This window comes from the organism of the source record quoted next, unplaced genomic scaffold (genome assembly GCF_019419815.1).
Source record: "Pyrus x bretschneideri cultivar Hongxiangsu unplaced genomic scaffold, Pyrus_bretschneideri_v1 Contig5, whole genome shotgun sequence".
NCBI lineage: Eukaryota > Viridiplantae > Streptophyta > Magnoliopsida > Rosales > Rosaceae > Pyrus > Pyrus x bretschneideri.
This window is the reverse complement of record NW_025999787.1, coordinates 11326753-11351852: the sequence shown is the minus strand read 5'-3', so window position 1 is coordinate 11351852 and position 25100 is coordinate 11326753. Positions and strand designations below refer to the sequence as shown.

The window sequence follows — 25100 nt, the reverse complement described above, 5'->3', positions numbered from 1 at the left end:
CTAACGAGTGCTAACAAACGCAACCTCTAATTCCTAGAAGTCTATGTCTGTTGTATTATTTTATTTGTTATCTACTCCTAAAGTCAAATCCAAGACTAAAACATTAAAGAATCTTTAGACGACTTTGAAGCCATTAATATATTGTACACAAAATCATAATATGTTTATACACACATATGTACGCCATAGGAACATGTTGTGGAGTAAATAAGCTTGCAGCTTCTTAATACGCGTATGCTGTATATGTCTACATACATACGCTTGGATGAAAAAAGCTGTGAGTAATCTAAATCCAAGATGGGTCATCCAATTTCTCATGGCTTCCTTCTCATCCTCTTATTTTCTTCCATTATATCTACAAAGCATGCATGCGATCTAGCCAAACGTAACGCTCTCTCTTCCTTGTCAATCACTCAGTCTTCCCCTCCATTAAACTGGACTGCTTCAGTTGATTGTTGCCAATGGGAAGGCATCACTTGTGATCAGGGAGATCGGATCATCCGATTGCAGTTGCCATCCAAAGGCCTCAAAGGAGGTATGTTTCTCTCATCGCTCAAAAACCTGACACATCTTTCGCACCTCAACCTCTCCCACAATCTGCTTTCCGGTCCTGCAGATGCTGGGCTCTTTTTGTCCTTGACTCGTCTTGAGATCCTTGATTTGAGTTTTAACCTTCTCTCTTGGCCAAATATCATCCTCAATCTGTTTTAATTCTTCTTTGGTTCGAGTCTTGGATTTCTCCGACAATGATTTCAAGGGCTTGATTCCTCTCGGACTAGGAAATTGTGCCAAATTGAAAGTCTTTCGTGCAGGCTTTAATACTCTCTCCGGGTTCCTTCCTAGTGACATCTACAATGCTCAAACACTTCAAGAAATTTCATTACCTTACAATAAGATTTTAGGCTCCATTGGTGAAAACATTCTAAACCTTACCAATCTCAGAATCATGGACCTCTCCTTTAATCAGGTGAGTGGCATACTTCCCCTCCATATTGGGAAGCTCTCCAAATTAGAGCTCATGCTGCTTCACTACAACAATCTAGAAGGTCCGCTGCCCCTATCATTATTGAATTGCACAAACCTTATTGAACTAAATCTGGGCTTCAACCGTTTTAGTGGGAATATCTCCGCACTTGATTTCTCGAGACTTACTCAACTTAGTAAACTCGATTTTGTATATAATACGTCAACTGGTATCTTTCCAATAAGCCTTTATTCATGCAAGTCCCTCAAAGCACTTCGACTGGCTACAAATGATCTTGAAGGGCAAATACAACCTGAGATTCTTTCATTGAAATCCTTGTCCTTCCTTTCGCTTTCTGAAAACAGATTCACCAACGTTACGGGGCAACGAAAATACTAATGCATTTCAAAAGTCTTAGGGTACTCCTCCTTTCTAAAACTTTTCAAGGTGAAGAAATGCCGGACAGGAATATCATTGTTGATTCTGGGTTACATAATCTCAGTGCTTTCAGTTTATATAGCTGTCACTTGACAGGTCAAGTACCTGCATGGATCTCAAAGCTCACGAAACTGGAAGTCCTGGATTTGTCTTTTAACAGACTCACTGGTTCAATACCTGGTTGGTTGGGGAATCTTCCAAGTCCTTTCTTTGTACGGTTGAATAATAACTTGATTTCAGGTGAATTTCCGAAGGGGCTTTGCAGACTACAAGCATTAGTATCGCAACATGCTCCAAATCAAACAGCCCAGGGTTATCATTTTGAGTTTCCCATCTACTTCCTACGCAATGATAATTCATCTTTACATTCTTCACAGTACAAGTATCTATCCAACATGCCAAGAGCAATCTCCCTCAAGAACAACAGTCTAAGTGGAAATATAACCTTCGAGATTGGCCAATTGCAATATCTTCAAAAATTGGATCTTAGCGTCAACAACTTCTCCGGCAATATTCCAAACCAAATATCAAACCTCAAAAACTCGGAGACATTAGACCTCTCAAGAAATCATCTATCTGGCGGAATCCCAGCATCACTGTCAAGTCTTAATTTCTTGGCTTCATTTAGTGTTGCATACAATAATCTAGAAGGATCGATACCAACCGGCACACAACTCCAAGGCTTTGGTGCCACCGCCTTTGAGAGCAACCCTGGACTTTGTGGCTCCCCGCTTCCAAACGAGTGTGGACAGATGAATACAAGTAATAATACAACTGAGAACATGGAAGATGTACAAGGCAATGGGAATGAAATTCCATGGTTTCATATTCTGTGGCTCTTGGTTTCATTGTAGGATTTTTAGGAGTTTGTGGCCCTTTAGCTTTGAGCCGGTCATGGCAATATGCATATTTCCAGCTTCCCTCCAATGTTAAAGATCACTTTGTGTGCTAATCAAGTGTACTTTTCTTTGAGAAATAAAAGATATATTAATTATCCACATATAGCTGCTGCATGGCAACAATCTAACTTTCCTAAAGTTTGGATTAGAAACCATATTAGACGAGTTTCAATGTAATTAACGTCACATGTAAAATTTTACCATTCAATGACTTCGGGTTTTGTCAGGATCAACTACTCAGACTTTTGAGCATAATCACTTGTAAGTTCAGTTGCAGTCCGTATAAACTTCCTACACTAGCTAGCATTCTTTTATGAAAACTTAAACAAGAACCAGGAAGTTTTGCCAGATCAATTTAGGGAATGTGTGTATTTACTTTTTCAGGTATATGATGAACTAGTTTTCAAGATGACTACTTTACTTTTTCATTCCTTGTGCGTTAGTAAAAATGAAACGTTAAAATAATAATAATAATGTCGTTAATGTAAACACATTTTGGATACCCATTTCTCATAAGTAAACATGCCGTTAAAGTTTCCGTTGCCCCCGCAAAAATTCTCTTCTTCAGGTTTGACGGCATTGTAAGAAATCAGAATAAACCCTTTAACCCGGTAAAACAGTTTAAGGGCAGATCAATTAATTCCAATGTTCCATGACTTTAGTCCTATGTACCTCATAATTAAGGTCTCTTGTTTCTTATTTTATTCTCAGTGCCATTTCTAAATGCAAAAGACTAAAACATTAAAAAAATAAAGACTTTGAAGTTGTTGCAGACAAAAGCATAACTTATACACCATAGGAAACATGTGGATGTGTGGTGGTGGGCAAGAAACTTGAAGCTTAACAATATTTTTCTTTCTGATGCTTCTTCTTAGAGGTGCTTTTAGTCCTTGCTTCCGGAAGATGTCTAAACAAACAATGATTGAGTCATATTTTTAGAAGGTCATTATGTATTAAAAAAAAAATTTATTTGTCACATCCCGGCTTGGGGTCCGCCAAATCTTGGGCCCGCTCCACCACCGTAGCACGATATTGTCCATTTTGGACCCCGACCACGCCCTCACGGTTTTGTTTCTGGGAACTCAGACGAGAACTTCCCAGTGGGTCACCCATCATGGGAGTGCTCTTGCGCGCTACTCGCTTAACTTCGGAGTTCCCATGGAACCCGAAGCCAGTGAGCTCCCAAAGAGCCTCGTGCTAGGTAGGAATGAGAATATACATATAAGGATCACTCCTCTTGGGCTATGTGGGGTCTTATAATCCACCCCCCCTTAGGGGCCCGACGTCCTCGTCGGCACACCACAGCCAGGGTTAGGCTCTGATACCAAATTGTCACATCCCGGTCCGGGCCCCCACCACATCCCAGGCTGGACTCCACCGTAGCACGATATTGTCAACTTTGGGCCCCGACCACGCCCTCACAGCTTTATTTTTGGGAACTCACACAAGAACTTCCCAGTGGGTCACCTATCATAGGAGTGCTTTCTTGCGCTACTCGCTTAACTTCAAAGTTCCCATGGAAACCGAAGCCAGTGAGCTCCCAAAAGGCCTCGTGCTAGGTAGAGATGTGAATATACATATAAGGCTTAGAGGATCCACTCCCCTAGGCGATATGGGATGTTACAATCGTAGCATGATATTGTCCGCTTTGGACCTCAACCACGCCCTCACGGTTTTGTTTCTGGGGAACTCACACGAGAACTTCCCAGTGGATCACCCATCATGGGAGTGCTCTATCCCATGGAACCCGAAGCCAGTGAGCTCCCAAAAGGCTTCGTGCTAGGTAGAGATGTGAATATACCCGAAGCCAGTGAGCTCCCAAAAGGCCTCGTGCTAGGTAGAGATGTGAATATACATATAAGGCTTAGAGGATCCACTCCCCTGGACGATATGGGATGTTACAATCGTAGTACGATATTGTCCGCTTTGGGCCCCGAACACGCCCTCATGGTTTTGTTTCTAGGGAACTCACACGAGAACTTCTCAGTGGGTCACCCATCATGGGAGTGCTCTATCGTGCTACTTGCTTAACTTCGGAGTTCCCATAGAACTCGAAGCCAGTGAGCTCCCAAAAGGCCTCGTGCTAGGTAAGGATTAGAATATACATATAAGGATCACTCCCTTGGGCGATGTGAGATCTTACATTATTAATTTATATGTTACATAGAACCTAAATGAATTTTTTATAATGTATTATTTTGTAAATTTAGCTAATTATTCATTTAACACATTATCCCTTAAGTTGCGACCAGCCAAAATATAATTTAATTGAAATTATTAATGTATCGGGTATAAAGTTATCGAGGTTCTATTGTACATATACATGTGTTTAGTATATTTTTACTTCAACTGTCTTAGAAAATAGTGTGTTAGGGGGTAATATATCCATATAAAATCAGCCCTCAGTTCTTAGGAAATTCATCTCCAGCACTCACTATGAAAGATTCTATCAATTTTTGGCAGTTTTGCTTCAAAGACTCGTTTATGTTCCGCGAACAGAAAAAGAAAAAATGGAGAAGAATACAAGTCTTTTGCCGACATGCTATGAACTATCTGGTTGAAAAAAAATGTTTCCACATCTAGGAAAACAAATGATAATTGCTATCACTTTGGTTGAGCATACAATTCTGAAGGATTTGGTGGGGCGGGGACTTCAACAGTTCCTTCAAGCATCTGCATGACATTCTTCGTGGTCGGTCGTTGTGATGGATCCCCTTGAATGCACCAAAATTTTATAACAGTTCATATACTTTAAAAAATCACCAAAATTTCATATCGTATTTAGTTAAATATGCATAGCTTTCCGAAGGCCTGGAAAAATTATTTTATAAGCTTAAAATAGATAAGATCTTGTGAAATTTTGGTATATATATTGAGAAATAAATTTTGTTTGATAACAAATTTGCCTGTTTGAATTATCTTGCAATTTGGGTGCAGTATTTTATTAGCAAACTCCTCCATCTTGTCAATGTTTTCTAGTTGCTTATATAATAGGGAAGCCACTTGGCCAGGTGATATTTTATTGTAGTCTTTTCTTTGAGCTTAATGCCCTTTTGTCAACAAAAAATAAATAAGACCCAAGAACCATAAACAAGTCAACAAACAATTTCTAAACAAGTTTGAAATCCAAGAATTATATACTAATTCATTCATACAAAACAACGAATAACAAATACTTGCTTTGCTACCTCGCTCAACACTGAATCCCAATAGCTAAATAACGCAAAAAACTAGCAAAAATCAACCGCAAATCTTTACTAGTGGAATCAATGGAGTCAATGGACTTGGAGAAGGCATAAATGATCATCATCTCCATTGGCGTTTTCTTTGGCCTTTTTGGTTTTGGCTTTGGACAGTGCTGCTCCTCATCACCATACAAAGGGGAAAAGACTTGGCTGTTGAAGAATTCAGCATTAGGTCCTGCTTACATCCAATCCCGGTTGAACACGTGTTCAAGTTTTAATTTTAATCAAAACTTGAACACTTGTTCAGCCGGTATTGGTTGTAAGCAGGACCTGCTGCTGAATTTTCAGCAGCCAGGTCCAGTTCATACAAAGGTAAGCTACTTCCTTCCACTACTTTAGTTCCATAGTATAACTATGTTCGGCCCCTTCTACATAGCCAGTCCTAGATTTTCTATCTTTTCTTTTTGCTTCTATTTGTCCTTGTTTTGGAGCTTCGCGATGCCACATTAGGGGAATTGTCGGTTGACTTCAGGTGGGGAATTTCGTCAGTCACCTTCTGTTCACCAGGAGGAACCGGCTACACGAACCTCGACTTGGGCTTCCAGAACGCCGACTTGGAAAACGAAGCTCTCCGGGAAGTGGGTACGGTTGGGATTTTCGGCTTCCCCCCGGCGGCGGCGTGGGACTCAGCTGTGGGATTTCTGGAGAAGCAGAGCCAGAGACCCGAGGCTCTGATGGTCCGTAAGCTCGAGATTTGAGTCACTGATTTCGTTACTGTCAGCTGTGTATTCTTCGCCGATCTGCATTACGACATCGTTTCTGCAGTCATGGTTGTACTAGCCTGCTAGGTGGGAGGGAAAGAAGAACATGAACTGTTCATCTTCGTCGTCTTTTTTTTTTGAGGTGTGATATCAACACACCCTATTTTACTTCTCACACATTCTTTTAATTTTTGGTCATCAGATCGGATGAATTGAATAAAATTAACGGATAAAAATTAAAAAAGGGTGTGGAAAGTAATTTAAGATGTGTGGATAGCACATCCGTTTTTTTTTTTTTTTTTAAGTTTTTCATTATATAGAAAATAAATATAAAAATTTCATTATTTAAATATTTTTAATCTACATGATAATATTTAATTAAATTTGTGGATATCAGCACATAGGATAATTTTTTTACATAAATATAACGGAAAAACTACATTGATTTACAACTCTTATTTATGGATTTTTAATTTCAGAATCATCTTGAAAAGATAGATCAATTTCAATGATAATTTGTGATAAAAATCTTTAAAAATACACACGGATTTTTTCATACAACAACATTAAGGGTGGAAATTTGTGCCAATAAGGAGAGTCTATATCCACTTGTGTGGAGAGAAATACCATATTACATACCAAAAGATCAAGTGACCAAGTCAAATACGGCCATTCTAATCAAATCGATTTCACAAATAAAATTTAGAAAGTATAACCCTGGCCTATATAGGAAAAAAAAAACAACACAAAAAATAAAAAATAAAAACACTCACCACTATTAGAGCAAACATCAAAAATAAAATGCTCATGTAACAATTCAGATAAAGAGCCAGGTTAATGGTATAAAATCAAACACACAAAAGTTTGATCTCTTGCAGTCAACTGTAATTGTGATCACTTAGATAGAACATATAATGAGGATGGATTTGGTGGGACTGAAACTTCAAGGTTTCCTTCAAGCATCGGTGTCACTTTGCTCATGGTCGGTCTTAGTGATGGATCCTCTTGAATGCACCAAAATGCGATCATCAAAAACAGTTCCATGTTCTTGATGTCCTCCTTGGCCTCATCATCATCATTCTTGATTAGCAGGTGCAATTTCTTTTGCTCATAGCAACCATATGCCCAATCAGCTAGTATCATTTGTTCTTCATCCTGCATGTTTTCTTCATAATGCTTCCTGCAGCAAATAATCTCTAATAACAAAATGCCAAAGCTATAAACATCCGCCTTCACTGTGACAGGCAAGCTTTTGAACCATTCAGGAGCTACGTACCCTTTTGTTCCTCGAAATCTTGTAGTCGTACGAGTTTGGTCCATCTTCAATAGCTTGGCCACTCCAAAGTCGGCAATTCTTGCAGTGAAAGAGTCATCTAGAAGAATGTTTTGAGGCTTAATGTCACAATGTATGATTTGGCTGCTACACTCTTCATGCAAATACCGGAGCCCTCGTGCAGTTCCCAAGGCAATTTCTGTTCTTTGGTACCAGCTTGGCCTTGAATTTCCAAAGAGGAAGCTTGATAAGGATCCATTCGTCATAAACTCATACACAAGAATTCGGTGTTGTCCTTCATTGCAAAATCCTAGTAGCTTGACTAAATTTTTGTGACTTGTTCCCCCAATCATGCTCACTTCAGCCTTGAATTCGAAATCATTTTCTCTGACCATACTGTCCAATCTTTTGACAGCAACACCTTTCCCATTGTCAGATGCTAAAACTCCTTTGTAAACTGTTGCAAAACCGCCACGGCCTAGTTCTTCCTTGAATCCTTCTGTAGCTTCTTTTAACTCCATGTAAGTGAAGCGTTTTAGATTAAAGCCTTGAACAACTGGATAAAGGTCACTCGTCTTTGCTTGCTTGGAGTACAAGCGAGAAAAAAACAAATAGGTTATTATAAAAATAAGCAAATAGCTGATTATCAGCATGAGCGCTGCTCCGACGAGGACTAAAGCTGAAATCTCTTTCTTTTTTCCGTATTTTGAAGTAGAATTGTCTGCTCCTACTTTGATGAGGGATTTCCATGGAGTACTGTTGTCATTCCTCCCATTCAAAAGGGGAATTCCCTTCTTATAACAGTCTTGCTGATCGCTGTTATAAATGGCAATGGCACAGAAACAGTCACCCAGACAACTCTTCTTGCACCAGTCCTCATCTACCGGCTGAAAATGCTCATAATCTCCATTAGGCCAATCTGTGTATGGCATCTCTGCCAACACAAAACCATGTGATTCTGGTGAGGATTCATCACAACTTTGGGGAATGAATTTTTGTTTGCATCCTTTGCGCTCATCGTTTACGTCAATGGAGGTGTAACCCTGTGGGCACCGACAAATAGTAGGTCCTTGATCATCATGTTCACATATGCTGTTGAACCCACATGGACCTGGGCCTCTGTCTTCTATTGCAATGCAAACATTTGGAGGTTGGAACGAAAAAGTGGACCAAGCCCTGGTCCCCGTTTCCACAAATGAGCCATTGCTTTTATGGTAGACATAGTGCCTGAAAACTCCATCAGAATCAATAGTTGCTCTTTGGTAGTAATCTTTGACCGAAGCCATCTTGTCTGAATCTGATACTGTGTAAACTACGCTTTCATTTTTGCCTGTAACGAAAATATAGCCAGACATGTTAAAGACAACCTGAAAGCCACTGCCCTCGGTTTTGGTGACCAGTAACCAGAGTTGAGAGTATCCAATGGAAAATGCGTTGTATAAAGCACAAGATTTCCGTCGAACTGTAGGTTTAACTGGAATCTGCCCTTTGAGTAATTGGTTTCAGAATAGCTGGCGTAAAGTACGTTGCCTTGACTGAGAGTTTGTGTGGGGAGGATTGTATTAGTAGGATAATGAAAACTCTCCCACAGATTGATTGAATTTTTGTTGGCCAGGACGAAATTTCCAGTGTCAAGCATGGCTGCATAGGCAACCCCATTGGCAGCAGTCTGATCAGAAATGAATTGCTGATTACCCGTTTCAGAATCCTTGATAAAAAAGCCATCCACGGTGAACTCAACCGTGGATCCTTTTTGGAAAAGACTTCCATTAATAGCTGACCAGACGACATTGTTTTTTCTCGTATTTTGTTGAACCAGATGGCGAGTAAGAAGCCACCATCATTTCCAATTCTTTGGAAACCGAAAGCAAATTCCTCAGAAGGTGAGAGCCATGCAGAGTCATCGTCCTGAGCAACGAGAGACGAGCCTAAAGATTTATTCTGGTAAGGTTGAGAAGTGGTGAAAAGTGGCAGATGTAGGAGGATAAGTAGAAAGCATAGAGAATATGTCAGTTCAAAAGCCATGGTACCAAGTGAGATGCCTGAGCTAAGGCTGCGACAGTCTATATATGAACATTATTTTCATTGTATTATTCATGCTATTTTTCTAAATCCAATCCATTGAAAGCATCGAAACATCGTATCCATTGGAGTCATCGACATATCCGTATCCATTAGTCATCGACAATTGCATCAAATCATTTTAATTGAATTATTTTTCTAAATCCAATCCATTGACGGCATCGAAACATCGTATCCACCAGAGTCATCGCTAATCTGACCAAATCATTTTCGGCTTCTTCTTTTTATAATTTTCATGTCTTAACTTCCAATGTAACTGAAAGAACAACGTTATTCAAGTAATTTTATTTGACTTAACAGCAATCTGTTGTTTGTTGTTTAGTTTCCTTGTTTTTCAAAATATAAATGTTCTGCAGGCATGGTTTGGCTTTATCCGGATCATTCAACAAGTCCTTTTATTGTTTTTAAAAAAAAAAATTTAAGTTATCTCTGCCCGTGAATATATATGTGTTAGTGACACACCCCTATCCCACTATTTCTAAATACCAGGATAGGCACATGATGGCCGACACCCAAAAGTAACGAAGCCATTTAATATGCATACAATTAATGACAGAAAGCGAACTCAAATAAAACATATGAATATAAAGAAATATGCAAATGAGGAAACATGTTTAAAGCATACAACTAATCAGAAATACTGCAAAAAGAATATTATAGAAGGGTACGATTACAAAGAAAAGGATCCTACAACGACAGGATTCGAAGATACCGATATGGGAATGCCTCAATGCCGAGATTGTACACCTCGATTCTAATCATGAAGGGGGTGCAAAACAAAAGTGTGAGTAGACCAAAGTTTATAATAATAACAATAAGAAAACCGTTTTCTTTCTGAATATACTAACCTCCTGTTTTGAAAACACATATAGTACTATATAATAGGTTTTTCTCAAAACTGTACATGCTATGAAAATGTTCGTACGATAAAATCACTAAAGTACTCAAATAGGGGTATCATAGTCGCCCGAAGGCATAACCATCACCCGAAGGTGAAGTTATACGACTCTGGGTTACGCTAGAGAAGAAATATATCTACATAACACACCGACACTAGCCGTGGTGTGAAGTCTAGAATTAGTGTTTGGCTTTCCTTGTCAAATCTTGTAAATTGTTCCACACATGCTCTAGACTAGATTTAGGGTTCAATGTCACTTTTGCAATCTTGCTGCTAGAAATATTCTTTCAAGAGCTTAACTTCTTACATCAAAGGTTTGGTCATTCATATGCATTTCTCGTCATTATTTCCAGTTCATTCTGTCTAATGGTTCCGTCTAGTTAAAATTTCTTGCTGGTTTCTAGTTTGCTGGGCACACACATTAAGACAACCCACATAGGTCAACTGACACCTTTTCCTTGAGTGATTTTTATCCCTAGATCTTTCTTGATTGTTTGTGGACATGACACATGGCTTTTCTGATCCCTTCTTGTCTAAAATCTCAAGCCTTTTTATAAGATCATGTTAGGGTTCATTTGGTTTTTGGGGTTTGAGATTGGAAAAGTTTTTGAGAGCTTTATTTTCATCTCCATCTCTTAGCTCTCCTAGGAGCATCAAGCAGATTTTATGGGTAATGTTCTTCATCGAATATTTCTAAATCTATCTTTGAAATTGCTTGCTTAAATTCGTTTATATGCTCATTTGTTTTGGCTAGGAGTTTTGCATTTTTAGAAAAGAGTTGATTTTAGCTTTGTGCTACCTCTTGTATTCTTACTTGAAAACCCTAGCCATAAAACCACACTTATGCACTAAATCCCCACATCATTGCATATTACGGTAGCATTATTTTTGTGATTTTGATTTCTGTTTTAGGTCAAGTTTTTCCAAGTTTCAAATCAGTGAACTGGCCTGTTTTTTGGAGTCTCATCAGTTTCATCTTTTAAGTGTTTGACTAGTGAAATTAACTAGACATCGAATCCAGATTTGCATATCATTGTCATATCATTATATGCATATTTTGTGTGTTGGTCTCGGTGCCACAAGGTGAAGAGTTCAAGATAAGCTGCCATCTTGTGAAGACCGGAGACAACACTATTTATGTGCCACAAAGTAATGAGCTCAGGGGGAGTTGCCACTTCGTGAAGACTGAAGGAATCCATCTCGTGTAAGGTAAGGTTGCACAAAGGTAAAACTGCTCCATAGATAGAGATCTAAGAATTGAGCTTGTGTGGTTCGATTTAACCAGCAGAGGAGAGAAAAAGATGAGGGGGAGATAGTGGGCTCAAAACTTTGTCCTTTGATTTTGTCGTACAATTACGTAGTGAAGGGAGTGAGGTGGAGGTGGTTTGGTCATGAGGCTCACCGGAGTACGGCAAGGTGGTGTAATGAAGCATGGTCTCTCTGGACTTACAGAAAGAGAGAGATGAGTAGGAGTTGAGAGAAAGAGATAGTGTAAAGGTAGAGAGAGAGAAGGAAAGTTGTGAGTGAGAGAGTTGTGAGATGTCCACGGGAAGAAGAAGAAGAAAAAGAAAGAAAAAGGGAGGGAAGAAAGAGAGTAATGGGAGACATCAAAATAGGGGGTGGGCTCCACTGGCACACCAAACAAAGTAAGAAAAGACGAAACGGAAAAATATATCGTGGAACATAAAATTATCGAAATGCCCCTACATTTCGAATTCCGTAAAATCCTCATTCTAGCTTCAAATTCAATTCCGCTTGCTCCCACACGTTCATAGCGGCGAGTACTGCAAGGATACGTTAACATAATGGGTTATAAGTCTCACGGTATGAGAGTCAACAAAAGTCAATTATTTAGCCTCGAAGGGCATTTTTGTAAATTCCTGCTTTAAAATTGTAAAAACCGTAAAATTTGGGATGGGTCGTTACAGTGAGGATTTTGATACACATAATTTTGTGAGGTCCTCCTTGTAATATATTTTAATGCACTGGCGGAACTATGTAGAGGGCTATGGTGGACTGTAGCCAAGGCGGTTAGGAAAAAAATTTCAAATAACACTACAATCTTAACTTTGTTTTAAACATTACTTCTAGTCAATGTAGCGAACGGCTTGCTTCCCCCAAGTGTAACCATAGATTTACTTGTTGAGGATGCTTATCACCTTAATTACTTCTTGTAATGACTTTTTGAATCATCAATCTACTATGGTTTCCTTTCCAAAAAAAAAAAAAAAAAAAAAAAAAAAGAATATCCCAGTAGATATTAACTTGGAAATCCAATTCTTTGTGAGATTTATGGAAAATAGAAGATCATAAATCAATGCAGCAATTTGAAGTGGAAACTTTTGTCACAAATGACGCGGTAATACCGTACTCTATAATTTCTCTCCGGAACACAATCCCTGATTTTCAATTTTTTTTTTTTTTGTTGGATTATTTTTCCCAGATTAAAGAGTAAAATCCTAGCATGAACCGTTTTCATTATTGATTTGTCTTCAAAAGAAGTTTTTTAATGAATTCATTGTTTAACAAGTATAACTTTAGCTAGCCCACCCATAGAAAAATTCTTGGTTTTGCCCTTGTTTCAACGATTCAACCGTCTATTTTATGTTTTAGCGTTTCTCTTTGTTTTCTTCAGTTGAACAAATGAAAAGATGAGTGCAAATGAATTACTTCAATCTAAACTGCAATGAATGAAATTTTGAACTTAGTCGCAGAGGAAGATGTATTGTTCGAGCCAATTTTGAGTAAACTTGCAAATGTGTCAAAAATTTGTCAGAGGAAATTCTCTAATCCGATAGCCTTACGACAAACAAGCTTGCTTAACACACTAGCTTTGAGTTTCGACTTCTTGATCCGCTTACCCCCACACAGGTTTAAGTATCTATAAATTAGGTTTGATTGATCAGCCCCACTAAAACTAGGCTCTTTCAACGTTTTGTTACAAATGAGCTAAATTTTAAAATATGACCTTAATACAAACCAAAACTCAAGGCCCATCCATATCTTTACCAATATGGGAAAGTTGGTTGCCCAAAATTGTTACTCCCAATATTTGATGTCACTATATATATTTTTTATTTTTTTATCAACGATAGATTTTGTTAGATTAGTCATCGACGGGGTTTAAATCTACATTATCATGCAAAGGCTCAACATTTTCACCACTGTGGTAAGGGGTCACTTGCTCTATGTCACTATATTGAATTACCTAAACATCAGATGGTTTTTACTTATGAACATATATTGTATAACTTGGTTGTGTACAAATAAAGCCCTTAAAGAGAAGAGAGTTTTAACTAAAAGCCCTACGATACTGTTCACTTTAACGAAAAACCATATTTTTACACTAAAAAGTCAATCCTAGTACTATTCAGCTTACCCTTTATTTTGTCCTTACATTAAAACTCAAAGTTTTCAAGCCTTTTTCATTAGTTTTTCTTAAAAAGAATCCCATAGTCAACAAAACCTAAGATTTGATTTGAATAAAAAAAACGTTAAATCTAGTTATCTGCTTTGTTTTTGTAAATGACAGGATATTACAATAAATTCAACTAAATTACGAGAAAAAAATTAAATTTAGTTGCATTTTCTCGTTTCCTACTTTAATTATTACTTGTTCATGTCATAAAAATACATTATTTATTTATTTATGTGTATGTTTACTATAGTTAACTTTTAGATACTCAATTATCAATATCATTACAAGAAATTCGTGTCATTTTAAATGAAAAACAATATTTAATTATATTCATTAAAAACCCATAAAATAAACAAATTTCAGATTTTGGCTTATATGGTAAAAACTGCCCAACTTAGAATGTGTGCATTGTCAAATGCCAAATATGACCTGAATTACCATTTAAGCCACAATTTTAAACCCATCTCGAAAATGAATCGCAGCCGTACACCAAAATCCAACGGTTGAAAATTGAAATAAAAATTTGACCGTTTGGGCCTAACGTTGGTCGAGAGCTTCAAATAGTACCGTTTGCTTTGCTTTTAGGCTCCTGAGTCCTGAGACAAGAAACGCAGAGCGAAACAAAGAAAGAGAGAAAGAAGGTGCCTTTCCATTAAGGAAGTAACTGAATCCGGAAACCCTAGAGGGCGAGAAGGAGATCTCAGTCATCAATGGAGGAAGTCAGAGAAGCGGTTGTTCCACAGCGACCCAAAGGTATTCGTCGATCTCACTGCTGATTTTTGAATGGAAAATATGAATCTTTTAAATTCAAATCTCTTTTTTTTTTATGTTATTTTATCTGGGTTTTGTGGAATTGTTCATTTAGTTTCTGAGATCTTTTGATGTGATTTTTTTCTAGGCTTTAGTAATTTTTTCTGGATTTTATAGAATTCTTCATTTGAATTTATGGTTATTTGATGTCATTTAATCTGGTTTTGTTGAATTATTCATTTAATTTCTGAGTTCTTTTGATGTGATTTTATCTGGGTTTTGTAGAACTCTTTATTTAAATTTCTGGGTTTTGTAGAATTCTCCATTTAAATTTCTGGGTTCTTTTGATACGATTTTGTCTGGGGATTATCAATTTTTCTTATTTATTTTGATCTACCCGTTTCTTTTCTTTTTCATTTTTTGAAATGGGAATGTTGGTTTTCTGGATATTCGGTTTACTGTTGATTGATCTTTAATTCTGTGATTCTTTGTGGATTTTTATTCTGGGGTTTTATTTCGTGTTCTTTCTTATTGTTGTAGCGACTCAGATTTTGTTTCTCGGAAATCTTCATGTTTTAATGTCCGATTTCTTCGATTTTGATGTGTTTTGCGTTTGTTCTTCCCGAAGGTGGTGATGAACTCAGAAGGAACAGGCGAGTTCTTCAGGACATTGGCAATCGCCCCATCACTAGGTCTCTCTCTTTCTCTCTCTCTCTCTCTCTCTCTCTCTCTCTCTCTCTTCCACAAACACACAACCAATTAACTAACGAATTCTTGACTGGCAGGAGTTTTCATGCACAACTGATAGCAAAGGCACAAGAAAAAGGAGTTAACAATGCGGTAATAAAAATTTACCATTATTTTTGTTCTTATGAATTTTGGTTTTTGACTCTTAGAGTTCATTATTCCCATGGAACTGGATTCTATAAATTTTGTAGAACCCTGTGGTGCTGCCGCTGCTTGATGATAAGGTAGCTCTCAATCGAAAGCAGTTTCCGGCCAAGAAGGTAGTCCCAAGGAAGGAAATTGAAAAGCCAAAAACTGAGGCCGTGGTTGTTATAAGTTCTGATGAAGAAGAAGAAAAGAAGGAACCTGTTAATCGATGCAAGCCAGAAGAAGTGAGGAAGGAAGTCAAGACTTTGACTTCAATCCTCACAGCTCGAAGCAAGGTGAGTTTCGATGTTATTTTGGAATAATGTCTTGAATTTAACTTTGCTTTGTTGGAGTACTGAAATTTTGGTTTGCTGCAGGCTATGGCTGTTGGAGTGAACACCAAGCCGAAAGAAAAGATTGTTGAAATCGATTCAGCTGATGTCAACGATGAATTAGCAGTGGTTGAATACATTGATGACTTGTACAAGTTCTACAAGCTCACCGAAGTGTGTTCTATTTCCTTCCTTCCTCCCCAATTCAGTTTCCCCTTTTCCTATCTCTTATCTTACAAAAGAAAATTTCCTATGCAGAATGATAGCCGAGTTCATGATTACATGGAGTCACAGCCAGACATAAACTCGAAGATGAGATCAATTCTCGTAGACTGGTTGGTAGAGGTTCACAAGAAATTCGAGCTGATGCCTGAAACCTTCTACCTGACTGTGAACATACTTGATCGGTACCTTTCGATGAAGATCGTTTCTAGGAGGGAACTTCAGCTAGTTGGCATTAGTTCTATGGTCATAGCATCCAAATATGAGGAAATCTGGGCTCCACAGGTGGGTTTCTTCACTTGTTTTAGTAAGTTTCACCTGATTTCGAACGTTATAATTTATTCTGAAATTTGAAAATGGGGTTTTTGATATGCAGGTCAATGACTTTGTTTGCTTGTCAGACTATGCATACACTGCCAATCAGATACTTCGCATGGAGAAAGCAATTCTGGGGAAGCTGGAGTGGTATCTGACTGTTCCCACCCCTTATGTCTTCCTGTCTCGATACATCAAAGCTTCTGTTTCGCCTGATGTGAGGTAGTTAATTTTCTATGGTTTTTTAGAAAAACAGAATCAACTTTTAAACTCCCTTTTTTTTGAAAGAGTAAAAAAAATACTAATTTGCTTTTCTTACTATCTTAATGCAGATCCAGAACATGGTTTTCTTTCTCGCTGAGCTCGGAATCCTGCATTATCCGACCATCATTCTGTATTCCCCATCCCTGATTGCTGCTGCAGCTGTCTATGCTGCTCGTTTTACTCTGGATAAGGTTCCTGCCTGGACTGAAACTCTGAAGCACCACACCGGCTACTCCGCAGAACAGTTAAGGTAGTCTTTCTTCTGTCAATCATCCGACTATTTATCTTTCTAAATTGGATTTAAAGTTTATTAGCTGTGATTGGAAACAGGTGCATATTACTAATTCGATTGCGTTCTCTGTCCTGCAACAGGGACTGTGCCAAGCTCTTAGTTGGCCTTCACTCGAATGCTGCAGGAAGTAAATTCCAAGCTGTTTTCCGCAAATTCTCAATGCCGGAATATGGTGCTGTTGCTCTTTTTGTTCCAGCCAAAAGTTTTCATTCATCATCATGAAGTGTCTGCTTCTGAGTCCAGTTTACTTTCTGTAGACAATACAACCCATATGCTAGTTGAGGTGCTTTTGAGTCGGATAGAAGAAGATTATCCAAACCGTGTATTGTTCTACAATACTAGTCTCTTTCAGTGTGTCGATTTTGTGTAGTCGTGTGTGCATATCCTCTCCTCAGGTTTCGGATTCTTCATAGTTGTGTTGTTGCAACAATATAGACTATATAGCCATTTTACTGCGTTCAAATTTAGTTACAATTCAAGCTGCAAACTTTCAGTTCAGATCATGCAATGCAAAATTGCAGTATTAATAACATCTGTTCACTACTGTCTACAACTTTCCTCGAGCGTCAGGGTCCCGTAAACAGCTGAAAGTACACGACAGAACCCTCAATCGAACACAATGCCTGTTACCACCGTCTTCGACAGTCCTCCCTTATTCGTAACACAACTACTGTCTACGACAGTCCTCCAATCTATGAAATCTTATGAAGAAAATACCTTTACTCTTCCTCTATATACGTATAACATAATATCTAATTACCGCTGTTTATCAGCTAGCGTCTTAGTTAAGTTAAAAGACATGTGTCAAAAATTATCAGGATGACATAATATCTAATTACCGTTGTTTATCAGCTAACGTCTTAGTTAAGTTGGAAGACACATGTCAAAAATTATCAAGACGACATTCGTGTTCATTCTCTCTTCAAAACCTTAATGATGCAAACTTATATGGTATAAAACTGCCCAAAGTTCCTTTTGTGGGCCAGGGCGAATGCCATACTGAATTACCAAATTACACCCACTAATCGTAGCCGTGGAATGATCCAACGGTTTTGCCCAAAAATAAAAAGCAAAATCCAACGGTCAGTAATTCAAATGAAAAGAATATGACCGTTGGAACTAACGTGTTCTGCCGAGCTTCAAATAGTATACCCCTTCGCGTTGCTTTCAGACAACTGAAACCAGAAACGCAAAGCACAGAGCAGCAAATCAAAGAAAGAAGAGAGAGAGAAAGAAGAGAGAGAAGGAAGAGGTAGAGAGAGAGAGAGAAAGAAGGAGAATTTCCTTGTACGAATCGCTGACTTGAGAGACCCTAGAAGGCGAGAAGGAGATCTCAGCCATCAATGGAGGAAGCCAGAGCCGGAACAGCGGTTGTTCCGCCTCCACCCAAAGGTATTCGCCTTCCCATTTCTGAATTTTGAATAGACGATTTGAACCTTTCATACTTTGAATTTCTGGGTCCTTTTGATGTGATTTTATGTGGGTTTCTCTTCCCCTGATCATTTGTGGGTTGGGATTTAGGATTTTTTTTTTTTCTTTATGTTGTAGAATGCTTTGTTTAAATTTCTGGGTTTTGTAGAATTCTTCATTTAAACTTCTGGATTTTGGAGAAGAACTCATTTAAATTTCTGGGTTCTTTTATTGTGATCTTTTTCTGGGGTTTATTTTGATCTGCCCTTTTGTTTTTCTTTATCATATTTATGAATTTGGAATTCGGAATTCGGAATCTGGGAATTGTTGGGTTTCATCTGTTTTTGTTGTTTACCGTTGATCTGTTATTCTTTGTGGGTTAAATAATTTCAACGCTAGTTAGGGCTTTTTCTTCTGGGGGTTTGCTTTTGTGTTTTAACTTCTGATTTCGCCGATTTTCATGTGTTTCTTGAAGGTGGTGATGGACTCAGAAATAACAGGCGAGTTCTTCAGGACATTGGCAATCGACCCATCACTAGGTCTCTCTCCCTCCCTCCCTCCCTCCCTCCCTCCCTCTCCCTCTCCCTCTCTCTCTCTCTCTCTCTCTCTCTCTCTTGACAATGGTAATGAACTAACAAATTTTTGACTTGCAGGAGCTTTCGTGCGCAACTGATAGCGAAGGCACAAGAAAAAGGAGTTAAAAATGTGGTAATAATACTCTTAAGAAAAAGATAAAAAGGAAAGAATCCTTTAATATATTGGCTAATTCATTATTTATTTTGTTTGTTAACATTAATCACAGATTATTACCTTAGTTACTTTATTCTTAAGAAAGTTTAGCTTTTTGCGCTAGGGGTTGATTGGACTGTTTAAATTTTGTAGAACCCTGTGGTGCTGCCGGTTCTTGAAGATAAGGTAGCTCTCAATCAAAAGCGTATTTCTACCCAGAAGGTGGTCCCCAGGAAGGAAATTGAAAAGCAAACACCAGAGGATTTGGTGATTATAAGTTCTGATGAAGAAGAAAAGGATAAATCTGTAGAAGGGCGGAAGGAAGTCAAGACTCTGACTTCGATCCTCACAGCCCGAAGCAAGGTGATTTTTCATTTTCTTTTGGCATAATGTGTGTTGAGCTTCTAACTTATCTGTTTTGGAGTACTGAATTTTAGTTTGCTGCAGGCTATGGCTCTTGGAGTGAACATCAAGCCGAAAGAAAAGATTGTTGAAATAGATTCAGCCGATGTCAGCGATGAATTAGCAGTGGTTGAATACATTGATGACTTGTACAAGTTCTACAAGCTCACTGAAGTATGTTGCATTCCCTTTCTCCGTCCCTCCCCAATTCAATTTTCCCTTTTCCTAACTCGTATCTTATAAATGAAAATTCCGTATGCAGGATGATAGCCGAGTTCATGACTACATGGACTCGCAGCCAGATATAAATACAAGGATGAGATCAATCCTCATAGACTGGTTGATAGATGTTCACCGGAAATTTGAACTGATGCCTGAAACCTTCTACCTGACTGTGAACATACTTGATCGGTACCTTTCGAAGAAGATCATTTCTAGGAGAGAACTTCAGCTAGTTGGCATTAGTTCCATGGTCATAGCATCCAAATATGAAGAAATCTGGGCCCCACAGGTGTGTTTCTTCACTTGTTTTAGTAAGAATTCATCTGATTTCGGACATTATAGTTTGATCTGAAATTTGAAAGTGGGGTTTCCGATATGCAGGTCAATGACTTTGTTTGCTTGTCAGACTATGCATACTCTGCCGATCAGATACTTCGCATGGAGAAAGCAATTCTCGGGAAGCTGGAGTGGTATCTGACAGTTCCAACCCCTTATGTCTTCCTGTCTCGATATATCAAAGCATCTGTTTCGCCTGATGTGGAGGTAGTTAATTTTCTGTGGGTTTTTCAGAAAAACAGAATCATACTTTAATACTCTGTTTTTGGTGAACTAACAAAAACTAATTTGCTTTTCTTACTGATCTAATGCAGATGAAGAACATGGTTTTCTTTCTAGCTGAGCTCGGAATCCTGCATTATCCGACTATCATTCTGTACTCCCCATCCATGATATCTGCTGCCGCTGTCTATGCTGCACGTTATACTCTGAATAAGATTCCTGTCTGGACTGAAACTTTGAAGCACCACACTGGCCACTCTGAAGAACAGTTGAGGTAAACCATATTTGGAATCTGTATGTGTAGCTGTGATTGGCGAAACAGATAAACAGATGTGTATATTTAGTAATTTGAGTGTGTTCTTTGACATGCAACAGGGACTGTGCCAAACTCTTGGTTGGCCTTCACTCGAATTCTGCAGAAAGTAAACTTCAAGCAGTTTACCGGAAATTCTCAAGACCGGAGTATGGTGCTGTTGCTCTTTTTGTTCCAGCCAAAAGTTTTCACTCATCTTCATGAAGTGTTGCTTCTGAGTCCTGTTTACTTTCTGTAAATGAAGATTTTCAAAACCGTGTATTGTTCTACAATACTTAAGACTCTTTGCGTATATCTTTAGTCCTGTATATCGCCAGTTTTCATATTTGTCATTGTTGTTGCTACAACAATATAGCTATTTTAATTTGTGTTCAAATTTAGCTGTAAACATCAGTCGTGGTGCAATTTTTTCTTGCAATTCAATCTGCAATTTCGATTTTGATCTTGCAGTACAAAATTGCATTATATTAATGACAATAGTATTATTGATTTGAGTACCAACTGTGATCGATTATCATGAATTGCATTGTTAACTACTGTCTACAACATTCCTCGAACCTCAGGATCCCGTAAATAACTGAAGTACACCAGTGAACCTAACCGTAGACAAATCTACAAAAGAAAATACCTCTACTCTTCCTCCGAACTTCAATGCTCATGTTCTAGGTTCTTCCCAACACATACGTCTTATGAACTGTACAAATCGTAAGAGCCTCAGGGTTAAGCGTTTTCCAATTGTTTCTTAACCACTGGACATTTCTGCTTACACTGGTACAGAACTACAGATATACAAGTCACCCAAGCATCAGTTGGTCACTTTAACATGACTTGTGACTTTGCGAGCAAAGATGAATTCTGAAACCAATGATCCATAAAGTATCAGGCCTCATGGATTAACAACGAAAACTCATCAGTGCTATTGTACAAGGGTGTATGAATATGAGATTCATGGTGAAATTATTCATAACTGAAGCACTCTAAAGTAATAGATGAATGGAAGCGCAGGTTGGGTCAAATGTTTAGAAACCTTCCAACATCGCCAACCATTTTCCTTCACGTACGTGTTTATAATTGGAGTAGCAGTGGAAACCATGTTATAGGATTCTAAAGGATTTGGACTACTGAATCACAAAGTAGGCTTTCGAGAATGCATACCCTTGTTCCAGCGATGATGGTGCTGTTGAGAGCATGAACTGCGCATGCCGTAACTCTTTCTGACAATGGAAGAAACCTGTTTTTCTTACCTTGTTTCTTTACCCCAGAATGATTTTGTGCACGTCTCTACAAGATTAAGACAATTATAGGAGAAGGGGAAAAGCAATTGAAGTAAATGTCACATTTCTACTCTTATCTAACCATCCTTTGTCAAGTAAAAAGCGCTATTAGTTCCGCTGAATGTTCATAACAGTACATATTATGTATTTGATAAGAACGCTCAGCTGCAGAGGCTGATGGTCACATTGCTGTTCTTATCTAACCAACTTTATAATTTCGGTCTTACGTCTAGTTAGACCTGATGGCTAATTGTAGAGTTTCTTACTTGTAGTCCACATGGCTAGGAGAGCTTGAATCGGGATAGAAATCCAAAATATAAATCCCATTGTCAGTTGATGATCCAACCACATAGATCTGCATTAGAAAACATCGGAGTAGCCTAATACTTAGTTCGGTGTAAAAGTGAAAATTTTAAGACATTTCTGTACAATACCAACGATTGTAGGATTGCTACAGGTACCAACGATAGTAATCAACAAATTTACAAATGGCTTGAAGTATCCAAGCAGCACTGAGTCCTTACCGAATTTATTGGCGGCCATGAAGGTTTTCTCAAATATAACAGATCAGCTGACATACCAGACTCATTTCTATGCCATCAGAATGAAAAGGAAACATAAAACAAATAGAGCAATTGAACACAAAGCCATAGTGTTTCTGATAACACTTGAATGAGTAATACTTACAACCGAGCAGGCGGAGGACAATGCATATGTGGAACTCAAAAATTGTAAACATCCAAAACATCTGACCTGCAATAAGCGAGGCACAAGCAAGAAGAAACATAGATTGAGTTAGAATGGAGCATCGGTGATTCTGCAGCATGCTATATAAAGTGATTCCTGATTCTATTTGTTCCAGTTCAATCGAAATCCATTTTTATATTTTGGATCATGTACTTCTGTTCAAGATTTGTTCTACCCCATACATTAAGCACACATTCCTACTGTTTTCTAAGGTACGTTTCCCTTTTGTTGTAAACCAAATCTCTTGTATTTTCTTAAAAGAAAAGTTATCAAGCGTCCGACGTATTCAGAACAGTATCCCGACTCAATCAGCTAGGCTCATACTGTCAGGCAATTGCAGCCAGGGGCAAGTTTTTATTTGAAAATTAGCATAAAAAAATTAAGCAAAAATGTCAACTGATGCGGGGAAGATGAGTCCATTCACTTTTACTAATTATTTTCTCATGCTAATTTTCCCCGATACACGTATTTTCCTCCATAATTTAAATTTCCAAAATTCTAAACGTTTCCATTCTAGAAAAATTCAAAATTCTTGTGAGAAGGATTTGCAAATCCTTTGAATAAGTCATTTGTAAATCTCTCTTTCGTACATTTGTTATGCTCATGAAAGACATTTACGCTCCTCCCTATCTAACATTTTGGAACGATACTAACTTGGCATCAATTTTTTGAGACTTGGAAATCTGTATGCCAAACATAACCCAAAGTTTTTCCTCTTTGAAGAGGGAAGAATCGTTTTAACAATCCAATTGAGTTAGTTTTTATTGTTAATTAAATGCTCTTAGTTTTATATTGTTAATTAAATGCTCCCAAACAATTTGAAAAGGTCGTCCATCTGATTAATACTTGCATTCCCACCACAGGAGCACCCGTTTGTGGCTTTCAAACAAAAAAAAAAGATCTCTCCAGGCTCATCGTCTGGGGAGTTTTCTTTTGGTTTCCAACAAACTGTACATATGGCTTCTTATTGTTTGATCACATAAGAGTGCAGTAGGCATGAACATTGTCGTCACTAAAGAGATGTACAGTATTATCAGCAACGGTTGAGTATAACTGGTCGGGGAAGTATCCGTGCACGCTTTCGTTATAGCCATGCATGTAGTAGTTGTAGGAAGACGAATACGTAGACTCGTCAAAGTATTGAGATGCGTACGGATAGTATTCGCTGTCGTATGGGAAGGGCCAAAATTCAGCCCTCCTCCCTGTTCTTCTCACAACCTTTAACACCTTCCTTTGATCTACATACCCCGTCACCGTCACCTTTTGTGTATCCATGTTTATTTCCAAGCTATCCACACCTGCATGCATATTATCATATGCATAATCCAAATATTGTAATTAATATAGGGAAAATGCAAATTAAGGAGATTGGTGAGACAAAAATGATGAATTAGAAAAGAGATCTTGCCCTCCATTTTTGAAATTGCTTTTCTTATCCTTTTTTCGCATCCTTCGCAATCCATATGCACCAAAAGTTCCACAATCTATTAGACAAATTAAAGAAACAAAAAATCATGAAATAAACAAAGTATATATTTAGACAATATGAGTTAGCCCCTTTGTAAAGGATCCTGATCCAGTTTTTATGGAGAAGCATTATTGACAGTTTCACACTTTATCGATCTGTATCGACAACATATTGAGACTTTACTGACAACATATCAAAAAATTAACATCCAATATCCTATATTAACACAATATCAATAATATGCATGACATATTAACAAAATATCGAGTATCCCGCACTATGAATAGTAAAGCGGGATCACTAGCTCTTTATGAAGTTTCTTCTCTGTGTCTGTGTGTCTGTGTGTGTTGGGGGTTGGGGTGGAGTGGGATTTTGGGGGGGGGGGGGGGGGTGGTGGGGGCGGGCGGCGTTGGGGCTAAAAAAGAGCTGGGCAGTACTTACAGACATGGCCTTAGATAAGTGTTTAGACTTCCCATTTCGCCAACCAAACATAGCGCAGGTGGTGTTAATAAACTAGGTTCTAGTATAACATTTTTTAGCAATATATATTGATCCTCTCTCTCTCTCTAAATTGGGCTCAACCGAGACTGAACGCAACTCAACTTGACCCTATTGCTACATGGGCAAGAAGATATCTGATAGGTTGCAGTATCTTTATCTTTTTCACAAGCCCTGACATATCTAGCTAAAATTCTTGAAACGAAAAAAGAAAAGTGCAAGAGAATATCAGAATGGCCAATATGTAGACGGTTGTCATTTGGAATATATACTCAGACTGATTCCTTCTTTTGGAATAAAATTATCTTACAAAATTGCGGACTATCTCTCTAATAGTACATGATCATTTGCATGTTGTGACAGCCTGTTCTGGAATTTACGGAACAAAATGGTATTTTTGTAATTTCATTAAGTTTTGGGTTTTTATTTAAAAATTGTTTTTGGATCTTAATTTGTGAGCCCAAGGGGTCCACCCCCTGATTTGTGTCCCTGGTTCCCCTCTTCCCCATGAAC

At 38.2% G+C, this 25100-nt stretch overlaps 3 protein-coding genes and 2 pseudogenes across 4 annotated transcripts; 3 read left to right on the top strand and 2 right to left on the bottom strand.

The window, feature by feature from the left end:
- The first annotated feature begins 297 nt into the window (after positions 1 to 297).
- LOC103965194 lies at positions 298 to 6383 on the top strand (annotated as a pseudogene).
- A 178-nt stretch (positions 6384 to 6561) lies between these two features.
- LOC103965183 lies at positions 6562 to 9545 on the bottom strand (annotated as a pseudogene).
- A 4977-nt stretch (positions 9546 to 14522) lies between these two features.
- On the top strand, positions 14523 to 17413 carry LOC103963592 (G2/mitotic-specific cyclin S13-7-like). 2 transcript variants are annotated; one of them, XM_048569465.1, is made up of 10 exons: positions 14523 to 14671; positions 15297 to 15360; positions 15454 to 15508; positions 15607 to 15837; positions 15919 to 16047; positions 16132 to 16380; positions 16472 to 16632; position 16699; positions 16743 to 16924; positions 17047 to 17413. In XM_048569465.1, the coding sequence occupies exons 1-10, from the start codon at positions 14629 to 14631 to the stop codon at positions 17186 to 17188; spliced, it is 1257 nt and encodes a 418-aa protein (XP_048425422.1). In that variant the 5' UTR covers positions 14523 to 14628; the 3' UTR covers positions 17189 to 17413. The 2 variants fall into 2 exon arrangements, 1 of the variants encoding a protein (XP_048425422.1); XR_007252691.1 differs by lacking the exon at position 16699.
- A 723-nt stretch (positions 17414 to 18136) lies between these two features.
- Positions 18137 to 21101, top strand: LOC103963600 (G2/mitotic-specific cyclin S13-7). Its single transcript, XM_009376433.3, has 9 exons — positions 18137 to 18358; positions 18852 to 18915; positions 19030 to 19084; positions 19259 to 19468; positions 19553 to 19681; positions 19770 to 20018; positions 20111 to 20272; positions 20380 to 20561; positions 20663 to 21101. Exons 1-9 carry the CDS (start codon positions 18310 to 18312, stop codon positions 20802 to 20804), a joined length of 1242 nt encoding a protein of 413 aa, XP_009374708.2. The 5' UTR covers positions 18137 to 18309; the 3' UTR covers positions 20805 to 21101.
- A 2287-nt stretch (positions 21102 to 23388) lies between these two features.
- LOC103963628 (heavy metal-associated isoprenylated plant protein 45) lies at positions 23389 to 24665 on the bottom strand. The gene is made up of 3 exons (XM_009376465.3): positions 24531 to 24665; positions 24030 to 24105; positions 23389 to 23919 (listed from the first exon to the last, which is right to left on the bottom strand). The coding sequence occupies exons 1-3, from the start codon at positions 24579 to 24581 to the stop codon at positions 23597 to 23599; spliced, it is 450 nt and encodes a 149-aa protein (XP_009374740.1). The 5' UTR covers positions 24582 to 24665; the 3' UTR covers positions 23389 to 23596.
- Positions 24666 to 25100: the final 435 nt, after the last annotated feature.